Raw genomic sequence first — 12,743 nt, 5'->3', positions numbered from 1 at the left:
ACACACTTCTCCAGCTATGACAGCCGGCCATACACAGAGGGTCTGGCCCCACCTTGAGGCAGCTGGGGTGGATGATCTCATTGCAGATGGTACACTCCATCAGAGAGAGGCTAAACTTCTCTTCTTCTGTGTCTACCGTGTCCTCCTTCCCCGCCTCCCCACACGAGAAGCACACCGCTGTGTGGGGCAACACAGGCTACAAGGAAGAAAATAACATGGTTATATAACCATGTTAAACAATATATTTATTCAATATAAATCAAATATTGTATGTGTGTAACCAATATAAATGTGTATATGTACATAAATCAAATATTGTATGTGGGTCCATTCAGGATAGAGGGCTCAGAGGTGGAGCTGTAACCATGTATTCATTCACTATGGATGGTACATTTATTATGCATCTAATTTGAAGCGCAGGAATAAATAAAACAAAATTGGACACATGCTGCTCTTAGGAGGACCTAGCTAATTGAGAGCGTGTGGATGAAAGCAAATGCATTAATTTAGAGATATTTGCCTGCCCCTTAATTTAAAAAAATAATAATAAAAGAGGTAAAGGGAGGAGTGCTTTTTCAGAAGCACAGGGACAGAGCACTGTATTTATTAGGTTTATTTTCTTTGACATATTACCCCAGTTGTCCAGCTCAACATTTTCATGAACCTGCCAACAGTGGAATTTTGACTGTCGAAAAAATAACCTGTACGGAGGTGAAAATTACTCACTTATCAAGCCAAACATGTTTGAGGTGAACAGAATCTAGCCAAGATCCATTGACCAACTATTAGAAATGAATGAGATTGAAGAACTAATCTGCACAGATTCTGTGGATTAGTATCCCTGTATACATCCAACCTAATTTCCTTCCTTCACCACAAGATCAGTCTCCCAGCTATCTGTCGAGAAAATAAAACTGATCAAAGCAAATTGCTGCCCGCCCAAAAAAATAACACCCAAGTAACAATGTGCTCAGTTACCAAGGAAACACATCACATTTCCCACGTCTAAGCAACCAGCCATCTATGCCATTTCAGGCATTCGCAAACCAATCGATAAAAATCACACCCTAAAATCACGAAAGGCGTTCGAACAAGCTTATCCACTTTCATGCAGGGGATGACTACTCTATTTTGATGACATTCGCTCTCTGAAACAGCTTTGTTAAACCAGAGGCCGATTTTCAGAATGTAAACAGAAAAAAAAAACAGTTGACATATTGTATGTCATACAGTGCCTTCAGAAAGTATTCATTCCCCTTGACTTATTGCACATTTTGTTGTTACAGCCTGAATTCAAAATTGATTTGTGATCTCACCCAACTACACCATACTGAAATATTGAAAGCATGTTTTTACATTTTTTTGCTAATTTATTGAACATTTTATACAGAACTCTAATTTACATAAGTATTCGCACCCAAGTCAATAGAAGCACATTTGGCGGCAATTACAACTTTGAGTCGTCTTGGGTATGTCTGTATCAGCTTTGCACATCTGGATTTGGGGATTTTCTTACATTCTTCCTTGCAGATTTTCTGAAGCTCTGTTAAATTAGATACCTATCGGTGGTTAACAGCAATCTTCAAGTCGTTCCACTGTTTTTCAAATAGGATCCAAGTCTGGACTTTGGCTGGACCACTTGAGAACTTTCACATTCTTGTTCTGAAGCCAATTCCAGCGTTGCCCTGGCCGTATGCTTGGGGTCATTGTCCCGTTGGAACGTTAATCTTCGCCCCAGTCTCAGGTCATTTGCACATACCATGGGCTGCCACCACCATGCTTCACGGTAGGGATGGTGTTAGACAGGTGATGAGTGGTGCCTGGTTTTCTCCAGACATAGTGCTTTGCATTCAGGCCAAAGAGTAAAATTTTTGTCTCATCAGACCACAGAATCTCTTGCTCTCTTATGATCTCAAAGCCTTTTTTACAAACTCCAGGTGTGCCGTAATTTGCCTATTTCTCAGGAGTGGCCTCCGTCTGGCCACTCGCCCATAAAGCCCAGATTGGTGAAGTGCTGCAGAAACATGATTTTTTTTCCTTCGTTTGATTTATTTAGCCAGGATAGTCCACTCAGTAACAATTGCCACTGTTTTCCAGGGAGTCCTGGGTTCCATAGAATCAATAAACAAATAAATACAGTTAGGGTTGCACATTTTGGGAAATATTCAGAGGTGGAAACTTTGTGGGAATTAACAGGAATATATGCAAATTAATATCCATTTAAATGTAGATGTTTCTTGCATTGGTTATATCTACCATATCATATGGAGACAAACAAACCTTTTACCTTATCATAAGACAATTGCAAATGATTAAATCCTTCCAATAGAAATAAAATAAAATAATTTAATTACGAATTGGAACTTCAATTAAACGAGTTGACTCATCACATGGGATGATTTCACTGAACAACAAAAAGGGAATATTGAATGATCCCCAATGATCCATCGCATCTCCCAAAAATGTTTAACATACATCTGTAAAATGATAGTTTCTAGACTAAAGCTTTGGTTGTCTTCCTCTCAGGCTTCCATTTCTTCTCCCTGGACCTCCTCAATGTCCACCTCTTGAACATCAGAGGCCTAATCTTCACTGTCACTTTCCAACCTTGTTGAGGATGGCTCGTTGTCAGGCTCAAAAAGCCTCAAACTTTCCCGGATGGCCACCAATTTTTCCACCCTTGCATTGGTCAGCCTGTTACATGCTTTGGTGTGTGTGTGTTCCCAAACAAGGACCATTTGCGCTCTGAGGCAGCTGATGTTGGTGGGATTTGGAGGATGATGGAGGCAATAGGGGAAAGAGCCTCAGATCCACAAAGTCCCTTCCACTAGGTGGCTGATGAGATGTTTGCATCTCCATCCCAAAGACCTTGCTTGGAAGTGTACTTCGCCAGACTGCCAAGAACCTTGCCCCCATCCAGGCCAAGGTGGCGAGACACCATAGGCCTTGTTGATCTCTGTAACAGACAGGATGCTCTTGGGGCATACTTGGGGTCCAACTTGAACGCTGCGGCGTGTATGAGCCTAAGGCAGAAGTCTTCACGCTTTTTGATGCATTTCAGAACTGCAGTTTCCTTTGCTTGGAGCAACAGTGAAGTGGGCAGGACAGTACGGATTTCTCCTCTTACATCTGCAAGCAGAGTCTGAACATCAGACAGGGTGGCATTGTCTCCCTCAACGCGTGCAATGGCTACTGCTACTGGTTTCAGGAGTTTCAGGCTGCTTACCACTCTCTCCCAAAATACATCATCCAGGAGGATCCTCTTGATGGGGCTGTCCATATCGGCAGACTGTGATATGGCAATTTCTTGGAGAGTGTCAAAAATGATGACAACACCATCCCAACGGGTATTGCAGGGCAGCTTCAATGTGGTGCTCTTATTCTTTTCACTTTGCTTGGTGAGGTAGATTGCTGCTATAAATTGAGGACCTAGATCACATTCCTAACCATTTCCTTGGCTCTTTTGTAGAATGTATCCATTGTTTTCAGTGACATGATGTCCTTGAGAGGAAGATTTAATGCATGAGCAGCACAACCAATGGTTGTGATGTGAGGGTAGGACCCCTCACTTTAGACCAAGCAGCCTTCATGTTCACAGCATTGTCTGTCACCAGTGCAAATACCTTCTGTGGACGAAGGTCATTGATGACGGCCTTCAGCTCATCTGCAATGTAGAGACCGGTGTGGCTGTTGTCCCTTGTGTCTGTGCTCTTGTAGAACACTGGTTGAGGGGTAGAGAGGATGTAGTTAATTATTCCTTGACCACGAACATTTGACCAACCATCAGAGATGATTGCAATACAGTCTGCTTTCTCTAGGATTTGCTTGACCTCCACTTGATCTCTGCATCTCAGAGTTCAACATGTTGGAGCGGTGTATGCTGGGCGAAGAACATTCAGAAATCTATTCCAATACACATTGCCCGTGAGCATCAGAGGTGAACCAGTTGCATACACAGCTCGAGCAAGACATTCAGAATTTTTCTGACTACGTTCCTCCATTGAGTCAAAAAACCTAATTCCAGGAGGATCATGAGCTGTTGCTATCGATAAGGTGTCTGATTCATCATGTTCACATCAAATAGAAGTAGAGGGACTTTTGTCAGATGTTGCGTGTTATGAGCGCTGAATGAACTTTATGCACTTGGCCAGATGATTCTGCATCTTTGTTGCATTCTTCACATTTGATTTGGCACAGTATTTGCAAAATGTACACAGCTTTTCCTTCTACATTAGCTGCAGTGAAATGTCTCCACACATCAGATCGTGCCTGTGGTAAGTGCCCGTGGCATTGTCCTGTAAAGATTTTTAAAAACAAAGTAAAATAAATAAACTCAGCAAAAAAAGAAACGTCCTCTCACTGTCAACTGTGTTTATTTTCAGCAAACTTAACGTGTAAATATTTGTATAAACTTAAGGTTCAACAACAGACAAACTGAACAAGTTCCACAGACATGTGACTAACAGAAATTGAATAATGTGTCCCTGAACAAGGGGGGTCAAAATCAAAAGTAACAGTCAGTATCTGGTGTGGCCACCAGCTGCATTAAGTACTGCAGTGCATCTCCTCCTCATGGACTGCACCAGATTTGCCCGTTCTTGCTGCGAGATGATACCCCACTCTTCCACCAAGGCACCTGCAACTTTCCTGACATTTCTGGGGGAATGGACCTAGCCCTCACCCTCTGATCCAACAGGCCCCAGACGTGCTCAATGGGATTGAGATCCGGGCTCGTCGCTGGCCATGGCACGCATAGAATGAGCAATATGGCAGGTGGCATTGTCATGCTGGAGGGTCATGTCAGGATGAGCCTGCAGGAAGGGTACCACAAGGGAGGACGTCTTCCATGTAACGCACAGCATTGAGATTGCCTGCAATGACAACAAGCTCAGTCCGATGATGCTGTGACACACCGCCCCAGACCATGACGGACCCGCCACCTCCAAATCGATCCCGCTCCAGGCTACAGGCCTCGGTGTAACGCTCATTCCTTCGACGATAAATGCAAATCCGCCTATCACCCCCGGTGAAACAAAACTGCAATTTGTCAGTGAAGAGTACTTTTTGCCATTCCTGTCTGGTCCAGCGACGGTGGGTTTGTGCCCATCGGCGACGTTGTTGCCGGTGATGTCTGGTGAGGACCTGCCTTACAACAGGCCCACAAGCCCTCAGTCCAGCCTCTCTCAGCCTATTGCGGACAGTCGGAGCACTGGAGGGATTGTGCGTTCCTGGTGTAACTCGGGCAGTTGTTATTGCCATCCTGTACCTGTCCCGCAGGTGTGATGTTCGGATGTACCGATCCTGTGCAGGTGTCGTTACACGTGGTCTGTCACTGCGAGGATGATCAGCTGTCTGTCCTGTCTTCCTGTAGCGCCGTCTTAGGCGTCTCACAGTAGACATTGCAATATTGCCCTGGCTACATTTGCAGTCCTCATGCCTCCTTGCAACATGTTTAAGGCACGTTCACACAGATGAGCAGGGGCCCTTGGCATTTTTCTTTTGGTGTTATTCAGAGTCAGTAGAAAGGCCTCTTCAGTGTCCTAAGTTTTCATAACTGTGACCTTAAATTGCAGGATTAACTTCCCATGGAAAATTTCCGGAAATTTCTCAATAAGTTTCCGACCCTTTGCAACCCTATATACAGCATACCCACTGGCATACATACAAAAGCACATATAAGACCGCTTTCCTTCTGGCAGGTTCTCCCATCTCAGCCAAGGAACTTCGTAGTTCTGTCAGAGTAGTTATTGGGTTCTTGGTCACCTCCCTGACCAAGGTCCTTCTTGCTCAGTTTGGTCAGACGGCCACCTCCAGGCAGAGTCTGGGTAGTTCCATATTTTTTCGAGACCAATGAGCTCTTGGAAACTTTCAACACTCTAGAAATTGTTTTATACCGTCCCTAAGATATATGCCTCATCACAATTATATCTCAGAGATCTACAGACATTTCCTCAGACTTCATGGTATAGTTTCTGCTCTGACATGCACTGTCAACTGTGGGACCTTATATAGACAGGTGTTTTTCTTTCTAAATCATGTCCAAACAATTTAAATTGGCCACAGGTGGAGTCCAATCAAGTTGTAGTAACATCAAGGATGATCAAAGGAAATTGGATGCACCGGAGCTCAATTTGTGTCAAATGGGTGTGCATATTTATACAAATCAAGGAGTATGAATATTTTTCTGAAGGCACTGTAACTGTCGTCAATGGGTTGTCAATCAATTGTGTATCCTAAACAACATGAGTTTATATTCTAGTCTAAACGGTGGTTTCTGTTTAGACGGGATCTCAATAAGTGTGAGGGATATGCCAAAAGCTCTTAAAGCTCGTCCTTTCACGTTTGGGAAAAGACGCGGGTCACAACATGTTAGCAGTGTATGTGGAAACTCCCTTCTTCACGTTTATTGTTTGGCAGGGTGGAAGGTTTGTGTAACAGGAAAAACAACCTAAACTTCAGTCTTGCGTGGATAAATTACAATATTTGATACTGAGGTTAATTAAGCTATAGGTTAGGTAATGTGCTCTATATACCAGATGCCAATCAAATCTCATTACACATTGAAAACGACAAAAGTATACAGTGCATTCGGAAAGTATTCAGTCCCCTTGACTTTTTCCACATTTTGTTACGTTTACAGCCCTATTCTAAAATGTATTAAATTGTCCCCCCTCCAATCTACATAGAATACCCCATATTGATAAAGCAAATAGAGGTTTCGAATTTTTTGCAAATGTATAAAAAAAAAATCGAAACATTTACATGTATTCAGACCCTTTACTCAGTACTTGGTTGAAGCACCTTTGGCAGCGATTACAGCATTGAGTCTTCTTGGGTATGACGCTACAAGCTTGGCACACCTGTATTTGGGGAGTTTCTCCCATTCTTCTCTGCAGATCCTCTCAAGCTCTGTCAGGTTGGATGGGTAGCGTCGTTGCACAGCTATTTTCAGGTCTCTCCAGAGATGTTCAAGCGGGTTCTAGTCCGGGTCACACAAGGACATTCAGAGACTTGTTCCAAAGCCACCCCTGCGTTGTCTTGGCTGTGTGCTTAGGCTCGTTATCCTGTTGGAAGGTGAACCTTTGCCCCAGTCTGAGGTCCTGAGAACTCTGGAGCAGGTTTCCATGAAGGACCTCTGTACTTTACTCTGTTCATCTTTCCTGACTAATCTCCCAGTCCCTGCTGCTGAAAAACATCCCCACAGCATGATGCTGCCACCACCATGCCTCACCGTAGGGATCTTGCCAGGATTCCTCCAGACATGACGCTTGGTATTCAGGCCAAAGAGTTCAATCTTGGTTTGATCAGACCAGAGAATCTTGTTTCTCATGGTTAGAGTCCTTTAGGCAAACTTCAAGAGGGCTGTCATTTGCCCTTTACTGAGGATTGGCATCCGTCTGGCCACTCTACCAATTTTTTTTATTTATTTTTATTTCACCTTTATTTAACCAGGTAGGCCAGTTGAGAACAAGTTCTCATTTGCAACTGTGACCTGGCCAAGATAAAGCATAGCAGTGTGAGCAGACAACACAGAGTTACACATGGAATAAACAATTAACAAGTCAATAACACAGTAGAAAACAAAGGGGGGAGTCTATATACAATGTGTGCAAAAGGCATGAGGAGGTAGGCGAATAATTACAATTTTGCAGATTAACACTGGAGTGATAAATGATCAGATGGTCATGTACAGGTAGAGATATTGGTGTGCAAAAGAGCAAGTAAATAAATAAAAACAGTATGGGGATGAGGTAGGTGAAAATGGGTGGGCTATTTACCAATAGACTATGTACAGCAGCAGCGATCGGTTAGCTGCTCAGATAGCTGATGTTTGAAGTTGGTGAGGGAGATAAAAGTCTCCAACTTCAGCGATTTTTGCAATTCGTTCCAGTCACAGGCAGCAGAGTACTGGAACGAAAGGCGGCCAAATGAGGTGTTGGCTTTAGGGATGATCAGTGAGATACACCTGCTGGAGCGCGTGCTACGGATGGGTGTTGCCATCGTGACCAGTGAGCTGAGATAAGGCGGAGCTTTACCTAGCACGGACTTGTAGATGACCTGGAGCCAGTGGGTCTGGCGACGAATATGTAACGAGGGCCAGCCGACCAGAGCATACAGGTCGCAGTGGTGGGTGGTATAAGGTGCTTTAGTGACAAAACGGATGGCACTGTGATAGACTGCATCCAGTTTGCTGAGTAGAGTGTTGGAAGCCATTTTGTAGATGACATCGCCGAAGTCGAGGATCGGTAGGATAGTCAGTTTTACTAGGGTAAGCTTGGCGGCGTGAGTAAAGGAGGCTTTGTTGCGGAATAGAAAGCCGACTCTTGATTTGATTTTCGATTGGAGATGTTTGATATGAGTCTGGAAGGAGAGTTTACAGTCTAGCCAGACACCTAGGTACTTATAGATGTCCACATATTCAAGGTCGGAACCATCCAGGGTGGTGATGCTAGTCGGGCATGCGGGTGCAGGCAGCGATCGGTTGAAAAGCATACATTTGGTTTTACTAGCGTTTAAGAGCAGTTGGAGGCCACGGAAGGAGTGTTGTATGGCATTGAAGCTTGTTTGGAGGTTAGATAGCACAGTGTCCAATGACGGGCCGAAAGTATATAGAATGGTGTCGTCTGCGTAGAGGTGGATCAGGGAATCGCCCGCAGCAAGAGCAACGTCATTGATATATACAGAGAAAAGAGTCGGCCCGAGAATTGAACCCTGTGGCACCCCCATAGAGACTGCCAGAGGACCGGACAGCATGTCCTCCGATTTGACACACTTAACTCTGTCTGCAATTGCAAAGTAATTGGTGAACTAGGCAAGGCAGTCATCCGAAAAACCGAGGCTACTGAGTCTGCCGATAAGAATATGGTGATTGACAGAGTCGAAAGCCTTGGCAAGGTCAATGAAGACGGCTGCACAGTACTGTCTTTTATCGATGGCGGTTATGATATCGTTTAGTACCTTGAGCGTGGCTGAGGTGCACCCGTGACCGGCTCGGAAACCAGATTGCACAGCGGAGAAGGTACGGTGGGATTCGAGATGGTCAGTGACCTGTTTGTTGACTTGGCTTTCGAAGACCTTAGATAGGCAGGGCAGGATGGATATAGGTCTGTAACAGTTTGGGTCCAGGGTGTCTCCCCTTTGAAGAGGGGGATGACTGCGGCAGCTTTCAATCCTTGGGGATCTCAGACGATATGAAAGAGAGGTTGAACAGGCTGGTAATAGGGGTTGCGACAATGGCGGCGGAAAGTTTCAGAAATAGGGGTCCAGATTGTCAAGCCCAGCTGATTTGTACGGGTCCAGGTTTTGCAGCTCTTTCAGAACATCTGCTATCTGGATTTGGGTAAAGGAGAACCTGGAGAGGCTTGGGCGAGGAGCTGCCGGGGGGGCAGAGCTGTTGGCCGAGGTTGGAGTAGCCAGGCGGAATGCATGGCCAGCCGTTGAGAAATGCTTATTGAAGTTTTCGATAATCATGGATTTATCGGTGGTGACCGTGTTACCTAGCCTCAGTGCAGTGGGCAGCTGGGAGGAGGTGCTCTTGTTCTCCATGGACTTCACAGTGTCCCAGAACTTTTTGGAGTTGGAGCTACAGGATGCAAACTTCTGCCTGAAGAAGCTGGCCTTAGCTTTCCTGACTGACTGTGTGTATTGGTTCCGGACTTCCCTGAACAGTTGCATATCCCGGGGACTATTCGATGCTATTGCAGTCCGCAAAAAGGCCTGATTGGTGGAGTGCTGCAAAGATTGTTGTCCTTCTGGAAGGTTCTCCCATCGCCACATAGGAACTCTGGTGCTCTGTCAGAGTGAATATCAGGTCCTCGATCACCTCCCTGACCAAGGCCCTTCTCCCTCGATTTCTCTAGGAAGAGCCTTGGTGATTCCATACCATACCTCTTCCATTTCAGAATGATGGAGGCCACTGTGTTCTTGGGGACCTTTAACGCTGCAGAAATGTTTTGTTACCCTTCCCCAGATCTGTGCCTCGACACAATCCTGTCTCGGAGCTTTATGGACAATTCCTTCGACTTCATGACTTGGTTTTTGCTCTGACATGCACTGTCAACTGTGGGACCTTATATAAAACAAGTGTGTGCCTTTCCAAATCATGTCCAATTAATTTAATTTACGACAGGTGGACTCCAATCAAGTTATAGAAACATCTCAAGGATTATCAATGGAAACAGGATGCACTTGAGCTCAATTTCGTCTCATAGCAATGGGTCTGAATACCTAAGTATGGTATCTGTTTTTTAATTAATACATTTGCAAACATTTCTAAAAACCTGTTATCGCTTTGTCATTATGGGGCACTTTTTTTTTCTTTAATCCAATTTAGAATAAGGCTGTAACGTAACAAAATGTGGAAAAGGTAAAGGGTCTGAATACTTTCCGAATGCACTGCATGTCCTGTGCATGTTTCAAAAGTTAGTGTCAGATGTTACATCCTATCTAGAAAATGGCATCAGTTGTACAATTGACACATTTCCTAATACATTCCGAATGAGCAGTACGTGTTAGGGCTGGGAATTGCCAGGGACCTCACAATGCGATATTTGGTGCCGATTCGATATGTATCTCAATTCTATATGTAATGCAATATGAGACTGTGATTTTATTGCGATTCAATGTTCAAATATATTGCTCACCATGTCTACTGCAGAAGGACAAGAGAGAGCATAAGTTGCTGAAAACAAATAGGCTGCCTATTTAAAAAGAACTTGAGGAACAAGCTATGAAGGAAAAATACTGGAGTTTTGGTGCAGGTACAGCCAACTAGCAGAAAAAAAACAATATTGCAATATTGTAAAAAACAATACCACCTCAAAAATAATATCCTGATATGTAACTGTATTGATTTCTCCCCCCATCACTAGCGTGTGTGTTCTAACTTACCGCTGTGCACTGTCGGAGCAGACAGGACTGCTTCATCCTTCCGGGCCCGCCAAACTTTTTCATGTCCTTGCAGAAGTGGCACTCGCCGCACTCGGTCCGCATGCAGGCCTGACAGCGCCGGCACCGCGTCCGCCGCCGCCGTGCCCCTCCCAGAGCCTTACTGCCTGACATCCCCTCTGCAGTCAACTGGGGAGAGGAGAGACAAATATAAACTACATATACTAGATGCCAGCAGCCAGACCTCCCCTCTGGAGAGAAAAAAAAGATACAGGTAAACAAATGTCTCCAGTGCATTTGGAAAGTATTCAGACCCCCGTTTTGTTACATTACAGCCTTATTCGGGAAAAAAAACATGTTTTATCTACACAAAAAACAGATACCATATTTACACAAGTATTCAGCCCCTTTGCCATGAGACTCAAAATTGAGCTCAGGTGCATCCTGTTCCATTGAGCATCCTTGAGACATTTCTACAACTTGAATGGAGTCCATCTGTGGTAAATTCAATTGATTGGCCATGATTTGGAAAGGCACACCTGTCTATCTCTATAAAAGGTCTCACAGTTGACAGTGCATGTCAGAGCAGAAACCAAGCCATGAGGTCAAAGAAATTATCCGTAAAGCTCCATGACAGGATTGTGTCGAGGCACAGATCTGGGGAAGGCTACCTACAACTTTCTGCAGCATTGAAGGTCCCAAGAACACAGCAGCCTCCATCATTCTGAAATGGAAGAAGTATGGAACCACAAAGACTCTTCCTAGAGCTGGCCACCAGGCCAAACTGAGCAATCGGGGGAGAAGGGCCTTGGTCAGGGAGGTGACCAAGAACCCAATGGTCACTCTGACAGAGCTCCAGAGTTCCACTGTGGAGATGGGAGAACCTTCCAGAAGGACAACCATCTCTGCAGCACTCCACCAATCAAGCCTTTATGGTTGAGAGGCCAAACGGATGCCACTCCTCAGTAATAGGCACATGACAGCCCGCTTGGAGTTTGCCAAAAGGCATCTAAAGACTGACCATGAGAAACTAGATTGAACTCTTTGGCCTGAATGCCAAGTGTCACTTCTGGAGGAAATCTGGCACCATCCATACGGCGAAGCATGGTGGCAGCATCATCCTGTGGAGATGTTTTTCAGCGGCAGGGACTGGAAGAGTAGTCAGGAACGAGGGAAAGATTAATCGAGCAAAGTATAGAGATCCTTAATGAAAACCTCCTCCAGAGTGCTCAGGACCTTAGACTGGGGTGAATGTTCACCTTCCAACAGGACAACGACCCTAAGCACACAGCCAAGACAACGCAGGAGTGGCTTCGGGACAAGTCTTTGAACGTATTTGAGTGGCCCAGCCAGAACCAAGACTTGAACCAGATCGAATATCTCTGGAGAGACTTGAAAATAGCAGTGCAGTGACGCTCCCCAACCAACTTGGCAGGAGATTGAGAGGATCTACAGAGAAGAATGGGAGAAACTCCCAAAATACAGGTGTGCCAAGCTTGTAGTGTCATACCCAAGAAGACTCAAGGCTGTAATCGCTGCCAAAGGAGCTTCAACAAAGTACTGTAAAATGTAATACTTCAGTTTATTTTTAATAAATTTGCAAAAATTTCTAAAACTTGTTTTTGCTTTGTCTTTAGGGGTATTGTGTGTAGATTGATGAGGGGGGGGAAACGATTTAATCAATTTTAGAGTACGGCTGTAATGTAACAAAGTGAAGGGGTCTGAATTCTTAACAAATGCACTGTACATAACAGATAGGCTGTAACTGTATATGCAGTGTATAAGACTATACCATATGCACATACTGTCTGACAACCCCTCGGCAGTCAACAGAGAGGTCAACACAAACTTCACAT

General features: G+C 44.6%; 1 protein-coding gene across 2 annotated transcripts in view; it reads right to left on the bottom strand.

Annotated features, from left to right (window-relative positions):
- Positions 1-12,743, bottom strand: part of LOC112258582 (F-box/LRR-repeat protein 19) — a 32,892-nt gene that overhangs the window by 14,648 nt on the left and 5,501 nt on the right. For both annotated transcript variants that reach the window (XM_024433026.2, XM_024433028.2), the window contains exons 2-3: positions 10,891-11,076; positions 53-196 (exon numbers count right to left, since the gene is read on the bottom strand). In XM_024433026.2, coding sequence (XP_024288794.1) covers positions 53-196; positions 10,891-11,061 — 315 coding nt within the window. In that variant the 5' untranslated portion in view covers positions 11,062-11,076. The remainder of the gene's footprint in view (positions 1-52; positions 197-10,890; positions 11,077-12,743) is intronic.

This window comes from Oncorhynchus tshawytscha, linkage group LG09 (genome assembly GCF_018296145.1).
Source record: "Oncorhynchus tshawytscha isolate Ot180627B linkage group LG09, Otsh_v2.0, whole genome shotgun sequence".
Taxonomy (NCBI): Eukaryota; Metazoa; Chordata; class Actinopteri; order Salmoniformes; family Salmonidae; genus Oncorhynchus; species Oncorhynchus tshawytscha.
Note: the sequence above shows the minus strand (reverse complement) of the source record. Positions and strands in the feature narration are given on the sequence as shown.